Source organism: Drosophila tropicalis, unplaced genomic scaffold (assembly GCF_018151085.1).
Source record: "Drosophila tropicalis isolate 14030-0801.00 unplaced genomic scaffold, ASM1815108v1 contig_979, whole genome shotgun sequence".
NCBI classification, from domain to species: Eukaryota; Metazoa; Arthropoda; class Insecta; order Diptera; family Drosophilidae; genus Drosophila; species Drosophila tropicalis.
In genome coordinates, this window is record NW_027173482.1 from 3,283,207 (window position 1) to 3,305,291 (window position 22,085).

The 22,085-nt window shown below is 40.2% G+C and overlaps 1 protein-coding gene across 1 annotated transcript in view; it reads right to left on the reverse strand.

Moving 5' to 3' along the window:
• Positions 1 to 22,085, reverse strand: part of LOC137586292 (BOS complex subunit NCLN) — a 192,668-nt gene that overhangs the window by 129,015 nt on the left and 41,568 nt on the right. The window contains exon 3 of the mRNA XM_068302301.1: positions 2,642 to 3,110. Within this exon, the coding sequence (XP_068158402.1) occupies positions 2,642 to 3,110 (469 nt within the window). The remainder of the gene's footprint in view (positions 1 to 2,641; positions 3,111 to 22,085) is intronic.

The window sequence follows — 22,085 nt, forward strand, 5'->3', positions numbered from 1 at the left end:
GGAATATGTATATAGATATGAATATGAATATGTAAAATTTTATGTATGGAATATATGTATATATATATTATGTATGTATATGTGTGGATATGTAATATCCCTTCAGTACCGGTCGCCGCAAATTCATCTGAATGTCCGAGGCGATTTCTCAGATGTCGCCTCGGACTTTGAGGGGACATGCCATACAAATTTGCGGCGACATTTAGCATTGCATGTCCTAGCGCCTCGGACATTCTATCGATTTTTCGGCGACATATTCCTGTGAAGACGAATACCAAAGTCGCTCGTGTGTTCAACGGAACTTGCGGCGACATGTCGACGGAATGTCCCAGCAAAATAGTGGTTGATTTTTCAATCGAAGTAGCGGCGACATGTCGACACAATGTCCCAGCGAAATTATATCTCGGATTTACAATCGACATTGCGGCGACATGACGAACAATCGCTCAAGCGAAAAAATAGGTCGGATTTACTATCGACATTGCGGCGACATTGTCGATGCAATACTACGCATTTTCCCAAAAATAAATAAAAACTTGATTCGATTTAGTTTTTTAACATGCATTAGTTTTTATTTAATAGCATATTTATTTTAATATCTTTATTTCTATTCTTTAACATATTAAATTACATTTAAATATTTATATTTACATTTTCTTACGTTTTTGATAGTTTTTCTTAATTTACGTGTCTTAATAACAATGTCTTAGCACGCCGGCTCATCCGGAATCGAATTTTGGATAGATTCTGAAAAGAACAAAATTGATTAGGGAATGAAAACTTTATAATATTTTAATAACACTTACCTTTATTACTGTATACACTGAATTTGAAAAATTTCAACAGTTCCTGTCCCTACGAAATTCAATCGCGAATGAACAAAGAAACGAAAAGTACAAAGCGACGCGCGCAGAAATTGGAAAAAACAATAACAACAATGCACTGACGAACGAAGTGAAGTGGCGTAGACAAAAATCATCATGCTTTACTTCTTCTTTTTTTTTTTTTTTTCTTAGAAATATATGTATATACATATCTACAATGACGACATTAGCTCGTTCGGGTGCCTTCGGCTAACCTCAGAATGAAATACGCTGGCAGAATTTTATTCTGTCGACGTCAGTAGTTCGGAATATGTGGCGATTTTCTCCCCGGCGACATTTGGTACTGAAGTGATGTTTGTTGGAGTATTTGTATAGGTATATGTATAAACGCGATTTTTCAGGAAAATATAGAATAGTACGCCGAAATATTTCACACAGCTTCAAATGACGAGGTATTCTACAACATGATTCGTGATTCGCACACCTGAAGGTCCCCTTGTAAGTGTGGCTTTTATATGTGAGAGGGTGGTTCACTTTCTTTTTTTTTTTTTTTTGTTTAAAAATCTTTGTTAATTTGTATTAAAAATTTGTTCTCTTTGTTGGAGCCACCTTTCACTCGCGCACACACTTTTCCCATGTATTTGCACAAAAACTTTTTTCTTTAAGGATTTAATTTAGCACCGGATAAATTTTTGTAATTTATGTTATGTCACATTCACACACTGGTTCTTTTACGTTTTGGAGACTCATTCATAACCGAATAGCTTCTAAACTGAGTCTCCACCGCAGTAAACTCAGCTTGGTGTTTGTTAAAAACTGCACCTTAAAGTGTCAAAACTATCTTTAGTCCGCCTCATGAATGAACGCAATCTCATTCTCGACCTCCCGGCAAGCATCATATTTTAAGCCACCACCTTTAGCAATAGACTCCTTGCTTCTAACAGTGTAACCTGCATACTTAACGTGAGCCGCATTGTCACACAACCAACAAAGAATATAATCATGGGAGTCAACCGCATTAGTGGCAACTATACAATTATTTTTAGAGCAGACAGTCATTTTATAAAAAATTTAAAAATTTAATTTAATTTAATTTAAAGGAATAAATAAAATTTTTAAGGGAACGAAATATGGGTTTAAGAATATACTGACCACTTCTGACACAAGGGTTAATGTGCAGTTTAAGCCCTCACAACTGAAGAGTAAAAAGAAATGCACAATAATACACTAATGATGAAACACAAAAACACGTATTACTGATTCCAAAATTTGAATCTGATCGGATAAATAGAACACAAGTTACAGTCAATATAAGTCGGTTCAATCGCTGCCGGCTGGGCTGCTTGCTGTCTACTACGTCATCAACAGAGTACATGCATACACACACAGACGCAACGCTATGTGTATGTGTGCCGTGCTTTGCTTAGGGAATGATTATATAAGAATATAGTTTTGTTTGTGTTTTGATGAATTGAGTTGCAGGGAAAGAAATTTCAAAATGTAATAATGTTATTGCCAAGGACTGCAAGGGTATATACATTTTTTTTTTTTTTAATTTTTAATTGAATTGTTTTTTTTTTATAGCGCTTCAACTGACTGGCATTCAGTTTGTTTTGATGATTCTATAATCTAGCATCGTGCTCACCGCACACCGTTTTTTTATTCACACATACATATATAACACAAATAGTCCCGTATTATTCATATCTTCACAAAAAAAAGTTTAAAAATGTGTTTTGTGCTCACTACATTATGACAGTAAAAACACAAAATGATAACATGCTCCTTTAATTTTTTATACGTATTTAAGTACTTACATTGAAAATTCCAAATGTCTTTAAACTTGCTGTTATTAATATAACTGGTAAATTGCTTTCATGAAGAATGTTATCAACATAGTTCCCAACAAAATTATTTGGAATCAACTCGCCGTAGACAACCGGAATTTTGCTGTTTTTGTTTGCGGAGCTTGATACGTCACTCACTGTTACGTGGTATCCATTTGCAGAGATTGAAGTAACTAATTGCGTGAATGCGGTTTCGTCTTGGTTTATGTTTTGCGTAGTTGTATAACTAATCTCATCTAAAATTTTGTCTAAATTTTTATTAAATGGCGCAAAGTAAACAGGAATTGGTGCGGATTGAAAAAGCATTGCCTGCTCCAAAATGGTAATTTGTTCCTTTATTTCATTATTGAATATTGACACGTTGGTAGGCAACATAATAATTAGTCCACCGGATTTTTGACGGATTATGTTGAAATCATTTACAGAAATATCGAGTAACCTAAAAAAAATAATATTTAAAAAAATTGGTCTTGTTTAAAATTTTAGAATAAATATAAATATGATAATCAATTATTTTCGGAAGTGTAACATAAATATTATTTATATTTTTTATAATATATTACTTAGGATAGAAAATTGTATAATTTCTAGTTACTCGGACAAGCTCTATTTCTTTCCTTCCATAACTCTTTTGACAGATTTGTGTTCGAATTTTATAGTTTCAAGCATTAAGGGAATCAATTATAATTATTAATTTTTGCAGCAGCCTTTCAGTTGTTGGTAGCTTGTCAAAGGCAGACGCTTTAGAGGCGCTACGGAACGTAAATAAGGAATAAAACCAGAGGGCGCGGGCTAACTTCGACCGTACTGAAGTTTGTATACCCTTGCAAGTTTTTTGTTTCTGTTTCCTTACATATAGCCGTCAAAGTAAAACCAGAGGGCCGGGGCTAACTTCGACCGCGTCAAAGTTTGTATACCCTTGTAACTTTTTTGGTAACTCTTTCCTTACCTATTAGCCATCAATGTGGAAGAACGTTTTATATAAAAAGGCTTATGTTTGCGAAAGAATGGCCTACAATAATAGGAAACAACGAAAATATTGATCATAGTCACTGTTTTCCACCGATCGTTCATATGAGAGCTATATGATATATATTAAACTAACAAATGTTTAATTTGAAAGCAATCGCGGTAAAAGTAACGAAGTTATTTACAAAAGTCACTGTTTTCGCCCGATCGTTCCTATGGGACCTATATGATATAGTCACCCGATCTTGATCAAACTTGGCACAGTCATTAACAGATATATTAAACTAACAAATGTTTAATTTGAAAGCAATCGCGGTAAAAGTAACGAAGTTATTTACAAAAGTCACTGTTTTCGACTGATCTTTCCTATGGGAGCTATATGATATAGTCATCCGATCTTGATCAAATTTGGCATAGTCGTTAATAAGCGTAATAAACTTTTTAAAATTAAGTTTCACGATAATAGCACAGAAAATAACGAAGTTATTGAGAAACGTCACTGTTCGTGACTTTGGCGTTTGTATGGGAGCTATATGATATAGTGGTCCGATCCGGCTGAATCCGAAATATACAACCCCTGCAGTATATACAAGCCTACATGCAAAATTTTAGCTCTGTAGCTCTTACGGTCTAGGAGGATTTTGCGTTGATCCAGACGGACGGACATGGCTATTTGAACTCGTCTCGTCGTGCTGATCAAGAATATATATACTTTGTATGGTCGGAGATGCTACGTTCTATGCGTTGCACACTTCTGACCAAAATTAATATACCCTTTTTGCAGGGGTATAAAAACACTTTATCTTATAAGTCTAATGGGCGGCCTACAATTTTAGCATGACAAATAACGAAATTGTTGATCAAAGTTACTGTTTTCCACCAATCGTTCTTTCCATAAGCTATATGATATAGTAATCCGATTTTGGCCTAATTTGACACAGTCGTTTATAGGTGTAATAAACTCACCAATATTAAATTTTCCGACAATAACTAGCTCAAAACAAATAACAAAGTTTTTCAGAAAAGTCACTGTTCTTGACTTAGCAGTTTGTATGTGAGCTATATGATTTATTGGTCCGATCCGACCAAATCCGAGATATACAAACGGTGCAGACCGTAGCTCTAACGGTATAAAAAGAGACAAAGCGACAAGCTGGCCGACTACTAATATTACTAGAAACTAAACTTATAATATCTTATTAAGACCCAAGAACCCCACAGCTAACCAAGAATAACTGAATCAGCGCCTCGTGCCATCCAGTTGGTAGCCGTGGTCAAATGAGCCTCAGCTGGAGGATCATATTTCGGTCGGCCGTGTGACCGACTATGGCTGCGTCTGCGACTATGTTGCAATCGCTTCCGTTCCGAGAAAGTAACGGAAGCCAGCATAGCGACAGAGACGCTATGCAGGCAAGGGAGAGAGACAAGGACAAGGAACGGATGGGCGCGCAGCCACAAAGAAAGTGGACACATCCGCTCCAAAATTGACGGGACTTTCACCACGCATAGCAACAAGTAAAAGCGTGGGTGAAAGCAGAGGGCCGATGGAAAAATACCAGCTGTATAGCGGTATTACACCAACCAATTCCTGAGGCCAGAGGATCTGCCCATATAAAGGCGGCATTATTCAAGGAAAAGCATCAAGTCAGCAAGTCGCGATCAAGCAACGAGTTTCTTAAGGATTTACGAGTAACCTTAAAAACTCATCAAGTGAAAAACAAGTCCTGAGAAAAAGATCAAGGGAAAGTCTTAGAACTGAGAAGGCATTACGAGTAACCTTTCAAGTTTGTCAGACAACAATAAGTCCTCAGAATCGGACCAAAACACAACGTCACAAAGGGAGAAACGTCAAGCGGCTCCAGGACGATCCATAGTACATTGAAAGGCACGAGGATATATCATACTGCCGAAATTCCAGGACATATATGTCCTGATGATTACCAATCGCTGCGGAAAAATACTGATGCACGCAAAGTCCATCTCGCAAGGTGGAAATAACATCCCTAGAGCATCAGAATACGCCAAAGAACGCAAAAGAAAGGTCATAGGATCTATCCTAAGGCCAATCGACGTTCAAGAGACATTCTGAAGAGGGAAGTATAAATCGAGTAACTACATTACGAACCTGAAATGGTAACCAGCAGAGACCCAAAAAGCAAGGGAAAGACTGGAGCAAGCAACGAGGAACACACAATAAATAGTCAACGCTGCCCAAGTTCATGACTTCTCCAGAGAAATCAATCATGCATAGCTGAGCCCAAAGATAAATACCTATTTTAAACCATTAACAATACAAACGAGTTCTAATTTCACCGGGGCACAAAATAAATTTTGTTGTGCCGAACCTAGCCCAAAAGATATTAGAAATATCACAAGGGACGGGAAAGGATCGTTACAAAGTATTTCGTTTCAGGTAATAGACTTGCAATGTAGATTGGAATTGTTGAATACCAATTGACTCCGACGATGAGTATAGGTAAGAGTTAGAAGAGTTGTGTATTTCGGCGAAATCACAACTTAGGTCCGCATTAAACAATTCGTCCGATACCAAAGGGCATGAGGAACGTACGTCCGAACCGCCGGTTCGAGAAAATATTTCCGCGCTGTTCAGCCTTCCTAAGATGGCACATCCATCAGCTGTTAAGGGTCTCTTTTCTCAATTGGAGACGAAAAAGTGATTTTAAATGCAATTTTAATTCACTTAGTTATGAACAAGGTTGATTCACAAACAGAGCGTAAGTGGGAAGAGCAGCTCGATTATGCGACAATCCCGTCGTGGAAAGAATGCGAGGCCACACTAAATCGGCGTCATCAATTCATGTCGTCTGTAGAATCAGCAAAGCAGTCGGTAAAAGTTGTCAAGTCTGACAACTTTGATCAAAGACCAGTCTCCAGGAGGCATAATCGTAGCAACTTTTCTTGTTTTGTGGCAAATAAAAAAGTTGACGATAACTCCCCAAAATGTTCATATTGCAATTCCGAAGACCATAGTATTACTACTTGTCCGTCGATTTCAGCGTTGTCGGTGAAACAACGGTTTGATTTTGCAAAATCCGCCCCGCTTTATATTAACTGTCATCGGAAGGGGCACACTGTCGCTAAGTGTAACGCAAAAAAGTGTCGTGTATGCAACAAGTCGCATCATACGTTACTGCACATATACACAGTCAACAGTGGTTTAGCGTTACCACCACCTTCACAAAACGAACAACCTTCCACCTGACATATTTGGCATGTGGCGGCTCCGATATGATTCTTGCTACTGCACTCGTTGGCCTTAGAACATAAGCTAGTGACTTGATAACTGAAGAAATGGCCCAACGATTGCAGTTATCTAGAGAAGAGTGCCCAATCGACTTGCTTGGGATTTCTGATTCCAATGTACAAGTCAAGAAATTGGTAACCACGGTGGTGAAGCCGCGAGTGAATCGCATTGAGGTTTCCTTGGATTCCGGAATTCTGAAGTCCATTTCGTCATATCAGCCACCTCAAACCGTTAATATCACTGGATGGAAAATACCTAATAATCTGCAATTAGCTGACCCCCAGTTTTATAAGCCGCAAAAGATAAGGATGCTCATTGGAGCAGATATCTTTAAAGACCTTCTATAAATAGGTCAAGTAAAACAAGGCCCAGGACTTCCAACCCTTGAGAAGACTATCTTCGGATGGGTTGTATCCGGGCGGTACACTTCTGACGTGGGATTAGTTCAGAAGAAGACAGTCAATTTGAGCTATCAAAAGAAAGTCTTATTAACGAGACATTGCAGAAATTTTGGACAATCAAAAATTTGACTTCCCCCATAAAAATTCTGATAGTTTGAAAATTTTACGGTCGGGTCATTTTCAGGTGAAGTTGCCGTTTAAGTCGAGCCCCGATGCACTTGGGCTTTCATTTGAAGTTGCTAAACGGCGGTTCTTGTCGCTCGAAAGAAGAGTGTCGAAAGATTTGGAATTAATCAACATGTATCTAGAATTTATGGAAAAATATCTTTAATTGTGACACATGTCAGAAACCGATAAAAAAAATTCCCACTCATCCACACTATTTTATTCCCCATCAGGTAGTTTTAAGACCTCAAAGCACGTCGACGAAACTTCGTGTTGTATTCGATGCATCATGCAAAACTTCGTCATAAACATCGTTGAATGAAATGTTGATGGTTTCAAGAAGAGCTGTACTCGACTTTGCTTCGATTTCGTTTGCATAAGTATACCTTGACCGCTGACCTCAAGAAAATGTATCGTCAAGTAATGGTACATGAAGCAGGTCGAGATTTCCAGCTCATATTGTGAAGAAAAAACCCAGATTATTCTTTGAAAGTGTTCAGGTTAAACACGGTTACGTATGGTACGGCGCCAGCTCTGTTTCTGGCAATACGGTGTTTGACAAAGCTGGGTGAGATGATTGAATTGTCACATCCAAAAGCTGCTGAAGTTATCCGGCACGATTTTTATGTTGATGACATGTTGACTAGTGCCGGTTGCGTTGAGGACCTTCTGACAATCAAGTCTGAAGTGTCACAGGCATTGTTTAAAGCAGTTAACCAAATGGTTTTCAATAGCTCAGTAGTCTTCGCTTCCATTAGCAAAGCAACGCCGATAACAATTTCAGAATCAGATTCAAACAAGGCACTTGGTGTTGTTTGGTTACCTAGGGTCCTGGGGGAAGATCCTGACAATTTTCATACTTTATCTGATCCGGGCTATAACTATCTTAAATACCAAGTTTCATCCCGATAGCTCTTAAGATGGCGGCGTGAAGTTGATTTGCACAGACAGACGGACGGGCAGACGGACATGGCTATATTAACTCGGCTTCTCATGATGATCATGCTGGGGTCGGAAACGTCTCCTTCTGTGCGCTACAAACTTCTAACCAATTTTTTAACACCCTCTGCAAGGGTATAAAAAGGCTTCATAAAATCAAGTAAAGGCGCCGCATATTAGAGAAAGTGACGGAAGCCAGCATAGCTACAGAGACTCTATGCAGTCAAGGGAGAAAGACAAGGACAAGGCACGGATTGGCCCGCAGCCACAAAGAAAGTGGACACATCTGCGCCAAGGATATAAGGAACTTTCACCACGCATAGCAACAAGTAAATGCGTGGGTGAGAGCAGAGGGTTGATGGAAAAATAGCAACAAGTAAATGCGTGGGTGAAAGCAGAGGGTAGATGGAAAAATACCAGCTGTGTAGCGGTATTACTCCAACCAATTCCTGAGGCCAGAGGATCTGCCCATATAAAGGCGGCATTATTCAAGGAAAAGCATCAAGTCAGCAAGTCGCGATCAAGCAACGAGTTTCTTAAGGATTTACGAGTAACCTTAAAAACTCATCAAGTGAAAAACAAGTCCTGAGAAAAAGATCAAGGGAAAGTCTTAGAACTGAGAAGGCATTACGAGTAACCTTTCAAGTTTGTCAGACAACAATAAGTCCTCAGAATCGGACCAAAACACAACGTCACAAAGGGAGAAACGTCAAGCGGCTCCAGGACGATCCATAGTACATTGAAAGGCACGAGGATATATCATACTGCCGAAATTCCAGGACATATATGTCCTGACGATTACCAATCGCTGCGGAAAAATACTGATGCACGCAAAGTCCATCTCGCAAGGTGAAAATAACATCCCTAGAGCATCAGAATACGCCAAAGAACGCAAAAGAAAGGTCATAGGATCTATCCTAAGGCCAATCGACGTTCAAGAGACATTCTGAAGAGGGAAGTATAAATCGAGTAACTACATTATGAACCTGAAATGGTAACCAGCAGAGACCCAAAAAGCAAGGGAAAGACTGGAGCAAGCAACGAGGGACACACAATAAATAGTCAACGCTGCCCAAGTTCATGACTTCTCCAGAGAAATCAGTCATACATAGCTGAGCCCAAAGATAAATACCTATTTTAAACCATTAACAATACAAACGAGTTCTAATTTCACCGGGGCACAAAATAAATTTTGTTGTGCCGAACCTAGCCCAAAAGATATTAGAAATATCACAAGCGACAGGAAAGGATCGTTACAAAGTATTTCGTTTCAGGTAATATACTTGCAATGTAGATTGGAATTGTTGAATACCAATTGACTCCGACGATGAGTATAGGTAAGAGTTAGAAGAGTTGTGTATTTCGGCGAAATCACAACTTAGGTCCGCATTAAACAATTCGTCCGATACCAAAGGGCATGAGGAACGTACGTCCGAACCGCCGGTTCGAGAAAATATTTCCGCGCTGTTCAGCCTTCCTAAGATGGCACATCCATCAGCTGTTAAGGGTCTCTTTTGTCAATTGGAGACGAAAAAGTGATTTTAAATGCAATTTTAATTCACTTAGTTATGAACAAGGTTGATTCACAAACAGAGCGTAAGTGGGAAGAGCAGCTCGATTATGCGACAATCCCGTCGTGGAAAGAATGCGAGGCCACACTAAATCGGCGTCATCAACTCATGTCGGCTGTAGAATCAGCAAAGCAGTCGGTAAAAGTTGTCAAGTCTGACAACTTTGATCAAAGACCAGTCTCCAGGAGGCATGATCGTAGCAACTTTTCTTGTTTTGTGGCAAATAAAAAAGTTGACGATAACTCCCCAAAATGTTCATATTGCAATTCCGAAGACCATAGTATTACTACTTGTCCGTCGATTTCAGCGTTGTCGGTGAAACAACGGTTTGATTTTGCAAAATCCGCCCCGCTTTATATTAACTGTCATCGGAAGGGGCACACTGTCGCTAAGTGTAACGCAAAAAAGTGTCGTGTATGCAACAAGTCGCATCATACGTTGCTGCACATATACACAGTCAACAGTGGTTTAGCGTTACCACCACCTTCACAAAACGAACAACCTTCCACCTGACATATTTTGCATGTGGCGGCTCCGATATGATTCTTGCTACTGCACTCGTTGGCCTTAGAACATAAGCTAGTGACTTGATAACTGAAGAAATGGCCCAACGATTGCAGTTATCTAGAGAAGAGTGCCCAATCGACTTGCTTGGGATTTCTGATTCCAATGTACAAGTCAAGAAATTGGTAACCACGGTGGTGAAGCCGCGAGTGAATCGCAGTGAGGTTTCCTTGGATTTCGGAATTCTGAAGTCCATTTCGTCATATCAGCCACCTCAAACCGTTAATATCACTGGATGGAAAATACCTAATAATCTGCAATTAGCTGACCCCCCAGTTTTATAAGCCGCAAAAGATAAGGATGCTCATTGGAGCAGATATCTTTAAAGACCTTCTATAAATAGGTCAAGTAAAACAAGGCCCAGGACTTCCAACCCTTGAGAAGACTATCTTCGGATGGGTTGTATCCGGGCAGTACACTTCTGACGTGGGATTAGTTCAGAAGAAGACAGTCAATTTGAGCTATCAAAAGAAAGTCTTATTAACGAGACATTGCAGAAATTTTGGACAATCAAAAATTTGACTTCCCCCATAAAAATTCTGATAGTTTGAAAATTTTACGTTCGGGTCATTTTCAGGTGAAGTTGCCGTTTAAGTCGAGCCCCGATGCACTTGGGCTTTCATTTGAAGTTGCTAAACGGCGGTTCTTGTCGCTCGAAAGAAGAGTGTCGAAAGATTTGGAATTAATCAACATGTATCTAGAATTTATGGAAAAATATCTTTAATTGTGACACATGTCAGAAACCGATAAAAAAATTCCCACTCATCCACACTATTTTATTCCCCAACAGGTAGTTTTAAGACCTCAAAGCACGTCGACGAAACTTCGTGTTGTATTTGATGCATCATGCAAAACTTCGTCATAAACATCGTTGAATGAAATGTTGATGGTTTCAAGAAGAGCTGTACTCGACTTTGCTTCGATTTCGTTTGCATAAGTGTACCTTGACCGCTGACCTCAAGAAAATGTATCGTCAAGTAATGGTACATGAAGCAGGTCGAGATTTCCAGCTCATATTGTGAAGAAAAAACCCAGATTATTCTTTGAAAGTGTTCAGGTTAAACACGGTTACGTATGGTACGGCGCCAGCTCTGTTACTGGCAATACGGTGTTTGACAAAGCTGGGTGAGATGATTGAATTGTCACATCCAAAAGCTGCTGAAGTTATCCGGCACGATTTTTATGTTGATGACATGTTGACTAGTGCCGGTTGCGTTGAGGACCTTCTGACAATCAAGTCTGAAGTGTCACAGGCATTGTTTAAAGCAGTTAACCAAATGGTTTTCAATAGCTCAGTAGTCTTCGCTTCCATTAGCAAAGCAACGCCGATAACAATTTCAGAATCAGATTCAAACAAGGCACTTGGTGTTGTTTGGTTACCTAGGGTCCTGGGGGAAGATCCTGACAATTTTCATACTTTATCTGATCCGGGCTATAACTATCTTAAATACCAAGTTTCATCCCGATAGCTCTTAAGATGGCGGCGTGAAGTTGATTTACACAGACGGACGGACGGGCAGACGGACATGGCTATATTAACTCGGCTTCTCATGATGATCATGCTGGGGTCGGAAACGTCTCCTTCTGTGCGCTACAAACTTCTAACCAATTTTTTAACACCCTCTGCAAGGGTATAAAAAGGCTTCATAAAATCAAGTAAAGGCGCCGCATATTAGAGAAAGTGACGGAAGCCAGCATAGCGACAGAGACTCTATGCAGTCAAGGGAGAAAGACAAGGACAAGGCACGGATTGGCCCGCAGCCACAAAGAAAGTGGACACATCTGCGCCAAGGATATAAGGAACTTTCACCACGCATAGCAACAAGTAAATGCGTGGGTGAGAGCAGAGGGTTGATGGAAAAATAGCAACAAGTAAATGCGTGGGTGAAAGCAGAGGGTAGATGGAAAAATACCAGCTGTGTAGCGGTATTACTCCAACCAATTCCTGAGGCCAGAGGATCTGCCCATATAAAGGCGGCATTATTCAAGGAAAAGCATCAAATCAGCAAGTCGCGATCAAGCAACGAGTTTCTTGAGGATTTACGAGTAACCTTAAAAACTCATCAAGTGAAAAACAAGTCCTGAGAAAAAGATCAAGGGAAAGTCTTAGAACTGAGAAGGCATTACGAGTAACCTTTCAAGTTTGTCAGACAACAATAAGTCCTCAGAATCGGACCAAAACACAACGTCACAAAGGGAGAAACGTCAAGCGGCTCCAGGACGATCCATAGTACATTGAAAGGCACGAGGATATATCATACTGCCGAAATTCCAGGACATATATGTCCTGACGATTACCAATCGCTGCGGAAAAATACTGATGCACGCAAAGTCTCGCATCCTAAGGCCAATCGACGTTCAGGAGACATTCTGAAGAGGGAAGTATAAATCGAGTAACTACATTACGAACCTGAAGTGGTAACCAGCAGAGACCCAAAAAGCAAGGGAAAGACTGGAGCAAGCAACGAGGGACACACAATAAATAGTCAACGCTGCCCAAGTTCAAGACTTCTCCAGAGAAATCAGTCATACATAGCTGAGCCCAAAGATAAATACCTATTTTAAACCATTAACAATACAAACGAGTTCTAACTTCACCTGGGCACAAAATAAATTTTGTTGTGCCGAACCTAGCCCAAAAGATATTAGAAATATCCCAAGGGACAAGAAAGGATCGTTACAAAGTATTTCGTTTCAGGCAATAGACTTGCAATGTAGATTAGAATTGTTGAATACCAATTGACTCCGACGATGAGTATAGGTAAGAGTTAGAAGAGTTGTGTATTTCGGCGAAATCAGGTCCGCATTAAACAATTCGTCCGATACCAAAGGGCATGAGGAACGTACGTCCGAACCGCCGGTTTGAGAAAATATTTCCGCGCTGTTCAGCCTTCCTAAGATGGCACATCCATCAGCTGCAGCGTTGAGGGGTCTAGTTGACACTGTCTCTGCCATTTAAGGGTCTCTTTTGTCAATTGGAGACGAAAAAGTGATTTTAAATGCAATTTTAATTCACTTAGTTATGAACAAGGTTGATTCACAAACAGAGCGTAAGTGGGAAGAGCAGCTCGATTATGCGACAATCCCTTCGTGGAAAGATTGCGAGGCCACACTTGATCGGCGTCATCAACTCATTTCGGCTGAAGAATCAGCAAAGCAGTCGGTAAAAGTTGTCAAGTCTGATCAAAGATCAGTCTCCAAGAGGCATAACCTTAGCACCTGTTCGTGTTTTTTGCCAAATAAAAAAGTTGACGATAACTCTCCAAAATGTTCATATTGCACTTCCGAAGACCATAGTATTACTAGTTGTCCGTCGATTTCAGCGTTGTCGGTGAAACAACGGTTTGATTATGCAAAATCCGCCCCGCTTTATATTAACTGTCATCGGAAGGGGCACACTGTCGCTAAGTGTAACGCAAAAAAGTTTCGTGTATGCAACAAGTCGCATCATACGTTGCTGCACATATACACAGTCAACAGTGGTTACCAGGCGTTACCACCACCTTCACAAAACGAACAACCTTCCACCTGACATGTTATGCATGTGGCGGCTCCGAAGAATGTGATTCTTGCTACTGCACTTGTTGGCGTTAGAACAAAAGCTGGTGATTTCGTGCTGGCTAGTCCTTTGCTCAATAGTTGTTCTATGACTAACTTGATAATTTGGATAAATTTTGAACAATCGAAAATTTGACTTCCCCCATAAAAATTCTATCTCCAGCGCATCAGCTGTGCCAAAGACATTTCGCTGATAATTTGAATATTTTACTGTCGGGTCGTTTTCAGGTGAAGTTGCCGTTTAAGTCGAGCCCCGATGCACTTGGGCTTTCATTTGAAGTTGCTAAACGGCGGTTCTTGTCGCTCGAAAGAAGAGTGTCGAAAGATTTGGAATTAATCAACATGTATCTAGAATTTATGGAAAAATATCTTTAATTGTGACACATGTCAGAAACCGATAAAAAAAATTCCCACTCATCCACACTATTTTATTCCCCATCAGGTAGTTTTAAGACCTCAAAGCACGTCGACGAAACTTCGTGTTGTATTCGATGCATCATGCAAAACTTCGTCATAAACATCGTTGAATGAAATGTTGATGGTTTCAAGAAGAGCTGTACTCGACTTTGCTTCGATTTCGTTTGCATAAGTATACCTTGACCGCTGACCTCAAGAAAATGTATCGTCAAGTAATGGTACATGAAGCAGGTCGAGATTTCCAGCTCATATTGTGAAGAAAAAACCCAGATTATTCTTTGAAAGTGTTCAGGTTAAACACGGTTACGTATGGTACGGCGCCAGCTCTGTTTCTGGCAATACGGTGTTTGACAAAGCTGGGTGAGATGATTGAATTGTCACATCCAAAAGCTGCTGAAGTTATCCGGCACGATTTTTATGTTGATGACATGTTGACTAGTGCCGGTTGCGTTGAGGACCTTCTGACAATCAAGTCTGAAGTGTCACAGGCATTGTTTAAAGCAGTTAACCAAATGGTTTTCAATAGCTCAGTAGTCTTCGCTTCCATTAGCAAAGCAACGCCGATAACAATTTCAGAATCAGATTCAAACAAGGCACTTGGTGTTGTTTGGTTACCTAGGGTCCTGGGGGAAGATCCTGACAATTTTCATACTTTATCTGATCCGGGCTATAACTATCTTAAATACCAAGTTTCATCCCGATAGCTCTTAAGATGGCGGCGTGAAGTTGATTTGCACAGACAGACGGACGGGCAGACGGACATGGCTATATTAACTCGGCTTCTCATGATGATCATGCTGGGGTCGGAAACGTCTCCTTCTGTGCGCTACAAACTTCTAACCAATTTTTTAACACCCTCTGCAAGGGTATAAAAAGGCTTCATAAAATCAAGTAAAGGCGCCGCATATTAGAGAAAGTGACGGAAGCCAGCATAGCTACAGAGACTCTATGCAGTCAAGGGAGAAAGACAAGGACAAGGCACGGATTGGCCCGCAGCCACAAAGAAAGTGGACACATCTGCGCCAAGGATATAAGGAACTTTCACCACGCATAGCAACAAGTAAATGCGTGGGTGAGAGCAGAGGGTTGATGGAAAAATAGCAACAAGTAAATGCGTGGGTGAAAGCAGAGGGTAGATGGAAAAATACCAGCTGTGTAGCGGTATTACTCCAACCAATTCCTGAGGCCAGAGGATCTGCCCATATAAAGGCGGCATTATTCAAGGAAAAGCATCAAGTCAGCAAGTCGCGATCAAGCAACGAGTTTCTTAAGGATTTACGAGTAACCTTAAAAACTCATCAAGTGAAAAACAAGTCCTGAGAAAAAGATCAAGGGAAAGTCTTAGAACTGAGAAGGCATTACGAGTAACCTTTCAAGTTTGTCAGACAACAATAAGTCCTCAGAATCGGACCAAAACACAACGTCACAAAGGGAGAAACGTCAAGCGGCTCCAGGACGATCCATAGTACATTGAAAGGCACGAGGATATATCATACTGCCGAAATTCCAGGACATATATGTCCTGACGATTACCAATCGCTGCGGAAAAATACTGATGCACGCAAAGTCTCGCATCCTAAAGCCAATCGACGTTCAGGAGACATTCTGAAGAGGGAAGTATAAATCGAGTAACTACATTACGAACCTGAAGTGGTAACCAGCAGAGACCCAAAAAGCAAGGGAAAGACTGGAGCAAGCAACGAGGGACACACAATAAATAGTCAACGCTGCCCAAGTTCAAGACTTCTCCAGAGAAATCAGTCATACATAGCTGAGCCCAAAGATAAATACCTATTTTAAACCATTAACAATACAAACGAGTTCTAACTTCACCTGGGCACAAAATAAATTTTGTTGTGCCGAACCTAGCCCAAAAGATATTAGAAATATCCCAAGGGACAAGAAAGGATCGTTACAAAGTATTTCGTTTCAGGCAATAGACTTGCAATGTAGATTAGAATTGTTGAATACCAATTGACTCCGACGATGAGTATAGGTAAGAGTTAGAAGAGTTGTGTATTTCGGCGAAATCACAACTTAGGTCCGCATTAAACAATTCGTCCGATACCAAAGGGCATGAGGAACGTACGTCCGAACCGCCGGTTTGAGAAAATATTTCCGCGCTGTTCAGCCTTCCTAAGATGGCACATCCATCAGCTGCAGCGTTGAGGGGTCTAGTTGACACTGTCTCTGCCATTTAAGGGTCTCTTTTGTCATTTGGAGACGAAAAAGTGATTTTAAATGCAATTTTAATTCACTTAGTTATGAACAAGGTTGATTCACAAACAGAGCGTAAGTGGGAAGAGCAGCTCGATTATGCGACAATCCCTTCGTGGAAAGAATGCGAGGCCACACTTGATCGGCGTCATCAACTCATTTCGGCTGAAGAATCAGCAAAGCAGTCGGTAAAAGTTGTCAAGTCTGATCAAAGATCAGTCTCCAAGAGGCATAACCTTAGCACCTGTTCGTGTTTTTTGCCAAATAAAAAAGTTGACGATAACTCTCCAAAATGTTCATATTGCACTTCCGAAGACCATAGTATTACTAGTTGTCCGTCGATTTCAGCGTTGTCGGTGAAACAACGGTTTGATTTTGCAAAATCCGCCCCGCTTTATATTAACTGTCATCGGAAGGGGCACACTGTCGCTAAGTGTAACGCAAAAAAGTGTCGTGTATGCAACAAGTCGCATCATACGTTGCTGCACATATACACAGTCAACAGTGGTTACCAGGCGTTACCACCACCTTCACAAAACGAACAACCTTCCACCTGACATGTTATGCATGTGGCGGCTCCGAAGAATGTGATTCTTGCTACTGCACTTGTTGGCGTTAGAACAAAAGCTGGTGATTTCGTGCTGGCTAGTCCTTTGCTCAATAGTTGTTCTATGACTAACTTGATAATTTGGATAAATTTTGAACAATCGAAAATTTGACTTCCCCCATAAAAATTCTATCTCCAGCGCATCAGCTGTGCCAAAGACATTTCGCTGATAATTTGAATATTTTACTGTCGGGTCGTTTTCAGGTGAAGTTGCCGTTTAAGTCGAGCCCCGATGCACTTGGGCTTTCATTTGAAGTTGCTAAACGGCGGTTCTTGTCGCTCGAAAGAAGAGTGTCGAAAGATTTGGAATTAATAAACATGTATCTAGAATTTATGGAAAAATATCTTTAATTGGGACACATGTCAGAAACCGATAAAAAAATTCCCACTCATCCACACTATTTTATTCCCCAACAGGTAGTTTTAAGACCTCAAAGCACGTCGACGAAATTTCGTGTTGTATTCGATGCATCATGCAAAACTTCGTCATAAACATCGTTGAATGAAATGTTGATGGTTTCAAAAAGAGCTGTACTCGACTTTGCTTCGATTTCGTTTGCATAAGTGTACCTTGACCGCTGACGTCAAGAAAATTTATCGTCAAGTAATGGTGCATGAAGCAGATCGAGATCTCCAGCTCATATTGTGAAGAAAAAACCCAGATTATTCTTTGAAAGTGTTCAGGTTAAACACGGTTACGTATGGTACGGCGCCAGCTCTGTTACTGGCAATACGGTGTTTGACAAAGCTGGGTGAGATGATTGAATTGTCACATCCAAAAGCTGCTGAAGTTATCCGGCACGATTTTTATGTTGATGACATGTTGACTAGTGCCGGTTGCGTTGAGGACCTTCTGACAATCAAGTCTGAAGTGTCACAGGCATTGTTTAAAGCAGTTAACCAAATGGTTTTCAATAGCTCAGTAGTCTTCGCTTCCATTAGCAAAGCAACGCCGATAACAATTTCAGAATCAGATTCAAACAAGGCACTTGGTGTTGTTTGGTTACCTAGGGTCCTGGGGGAAGATCCTGACAATTTTCATACTTTATCTGATCCGGGCTATAACTATCTTAAATACCAAGTTTCATCCCGATAGCTCTTAAGATGGCGGCGTGAAGTTGATTTGCACAGACGGACGGACGGGCAGACGGACATGGCTATATTAACTCGGCTTCTCATGATGATCATGCTGGGGTCGGAAACGTCTCCTTCTGTGCGCTACAAACTTCTAACCAATTTTTTAACACCCTCTGCAAGGGTATAAAAAGGCTTCATAAAATCAAGTAAAGGTGCCGCATATTAGAGAAAGTGACGGAAGCCAGCATAGCGACAGAGACTCTATGCAGTCAAGGGAGAAAGACAAGGACAAGGCACGGATTGGCCCGCAGCCACAAAGAAAGTGGACACATCTGCGCCAAGGATATAAGGAACTTTCACCACGCATAGCAACAAGTAAATGCGTGGGTGAGAGCAGAGGGTTGATGGAAAAATAGCAACAAGTAAATGCGTGGGTGAAAGCAGAGGGTAGATGGAAAAATACCAGCTGTGTAGCGGTATTACTCCAACCAATTCCTGAGGCCAGAGGATCTGCCCATATAAAGGCGGCATTATTCAAGGAAAAGCATCAAATCAGCAAGTCGCGATCAAGCAACGAGTTTCTTGAGGATTTACGAGTAACCTTAAAAACTCATCAAGTGAAAAACAAGTCCTGAGAAAAAGATCAAGGGAAAGTCTTAGAACTGAGAAGGCATTACGAGTAACCTTTCAAGTTTGTCAGACAACAATAAGTCCTCAGAATCGGACCAAAACACAACGTCACAAAGGGAGAAACGTCAAGCGGCTCCAGGACGATCCATAGTACATTGAAAGGCACGAGGATATATCATACTGCCGAAATTCCAGGACATATATGTCCTGACGATTACCAATCGCTGCGGAAAAATACTGATGCACGCAAAGTCTCGCATCCTAAGGCCAATCGACGTTCAGGAGACATTCTGAAGAGGGAAGTATAAATCGAGTAACTACATTACGAACCTGAAGTGGTAACCAGCAGAGACCCAAAAAGCAAGGGAAAGACTGGAGCAAGCAACGAGGGACACACAATAAATAGTCAACGCTGCCCAAGTTCAAGACTTCTTCAGAGAAATCAGTCATACATAGCTGAGCCCAAAGATAAATACCTATTTTAAACCATTAACAATACAAACGAGTTCTAACTTCACCTGGGCACAAAATAAATTTTGTTGTGCCGAACCTAGCCCAAAAGATATTAGAAATATCCCAAGGGACAAGAAAGGATCGTTACAAAGTATTTCGTTTCAGGCAATAGACTTGCAATGTAGATTAGAATTGTTGAATACCAATTGACTCCGACGATGAGTATAGGTAAGAGTTAGAAGAGTTGTGTATTTCGGCGAAATCAGGTCCGCATTAAACAATTCGTCCGATACCAAAGGGCATGAGGAACGTACGTCCGAACCGCCGGTTTGAGAAAATATTTCCGCGCTGTTCAGCCTTCCTAAGATGGCACATCCATCAGCTGCAGCGTTGAGGGGTCTAGTTGACACTGTCTCTGCCATTTAAGGGTCTCTTTTGTCAATTGGAGACGAAAAAGTGATTTTAAATGCAATTTTAATTCACTTAGTTATGAACAAGGTTGATTCACAAACAGAGCGTAAGTGGGAAGAGCAGCTCGATTATGCGACACAATCCCTTCGTGGAAAGAATGCGAGGCCACACTTGATCGGCGTCATCAACTCATTTCGGCTGAAGAATCAGCAAAGCAGTCGGTAAAAGTTGTCAAGTCTGATCAAAGATCAGTCTCCAAGAGGCATAACCTTAGCACCTGTTCGTGTTTTTTGCCAAATAAAAAAGTTGACGATAACTCTCCAAAATGTTCATATTGCACTTCCGAAGACCATAGTATTACTAGTTGTCCGTCGATTTCAGCGTTGTCGGTGAAACAACGGTTTGATTTTGCAAAATCCGCCCCGCTTTATATTAACTGTCATCGGAAGGGGCACACTGTCGCTAAGTGTAACGCAAAAAAGTGTCGTGTATGCAACAAGTCGCATCATACGTTGCTGCACATATACACAGTCAACAGTGGTTACCAGGCGTTACCACCACCTTCACAAAACGAACAACCTTCCACCTGACATGTTATGCATGTGGCGGCTCCGAAGAATGTGATTCTTGCTACTGCACTTCCCAGTGGCGGAGAGCAAAATGTGGTCTGTCGAAATAATGCATTCTATATGACCGAAATGTAACGCATTCCCTATGAAATTTTTTTCCAGCGCATTTGTAATGCACAAAATAAAAACGACTGCTTGGACGAAAGCACCGAGCCGCATTCAACTTCGTTTTTTAATGCCCCTTCCCTCTAACCATCAAACGATTTTCGGCGTTGTGACGTCTCCCGAATTTCGTTTTGTGCGTGGCACGCGTTTTTCCATCGTTCTTTGTGTATGCCTATTCCTTTTGTGTGAGCAGTGCTAATGTGTGTAAATACAAGTGCATAATTGCATGTGTGTGTAACTTTCGGCTTTCGCATGACAACGCGTCACTTTTATAAATTCTTGTGCTGTGCAGACGTGTTCTTGGAGGCTCTATCTGGTATGTATAAATCATCTTAATTTTATTTTTGATGACAATAATTAATAATATTTAATTAACAGATGCCATTAAAACTGAAGGATGGACGGAAAAGTGCTACATTTCAACCATCCGTAGCTGCTTCAAAGTCCAAAAAGGTCGACTGGCGAAGCAAAAATTCGAAAACAAAAAAAAAAAATAATTTTAATAATAAAGAAAATGAAATTACTTTAGAAGAAAATGTAAATATAGATTAAGGAATATAGAAAATGTAAATAATAATATAATAAAATGTAAATAATAATATAATAAAAAAAAAAAAAATTTAAATAATAATATAATATAATAATAAAATGTAATTAATAATATAATATAATAATAAAATGTAAATAATATATAAAATAATAATAATTTCTAAATAAATAATTATACATTACTGGAGCATATGAAAAGTGTTTTTTTTTTCTTTTGGAATCAATTATTTATGTAATTCCACTGCATGGAAGTATGCCATTCTATATAGTGAGAAAATGCGTTGCAAGTATATTGAGTTGTAATGCAAGTACATTATCAATCCATAAGCGATATTGAAATTGTATGCTGTATTTTCTACAGGCAGCAGAATTTCTGCATTACAATTTTCATAAAAGAATATGCTTGGGTAATGGAAACCCGAATGAAACTTCGGCACAGCATTCTTTTCTGCATTACAAAATTCCATAAATTCGTGCACCGAGAAGAAAAAGCGGCCATTTGTTAAGAAAGTAATGGAGCTTGTAACCGGTTTTTGAATGCACACAGGCGAAAAGTAATCCGTTCGTAATGCAAGAAAGAATGACAATTTCCGCCACTGGGTTGTTGGCGTTAGAATAAAAGCTGGTGATTTCGTGCTGGCTAGTCCTTTGCTCAATAGTTGTTCTATGACTAACTTGATAATTTGGATAAATTTTGAACAATCGAAAATTTGACTTCCCCCATAAAAATTCTATCTCCAGCGCATCAGCTGTGCCAAAGACATTTCGCTGATAATTTGAATATTTTACTGTCGGGTCGTTTTCAGGTGAAGTTGCCGTTTAAGTCGAGCCCCGATGCACTTGGGCTTTCATTTGAAGTTGCTAAACGGCGGTTCTTGTCGCTCGAA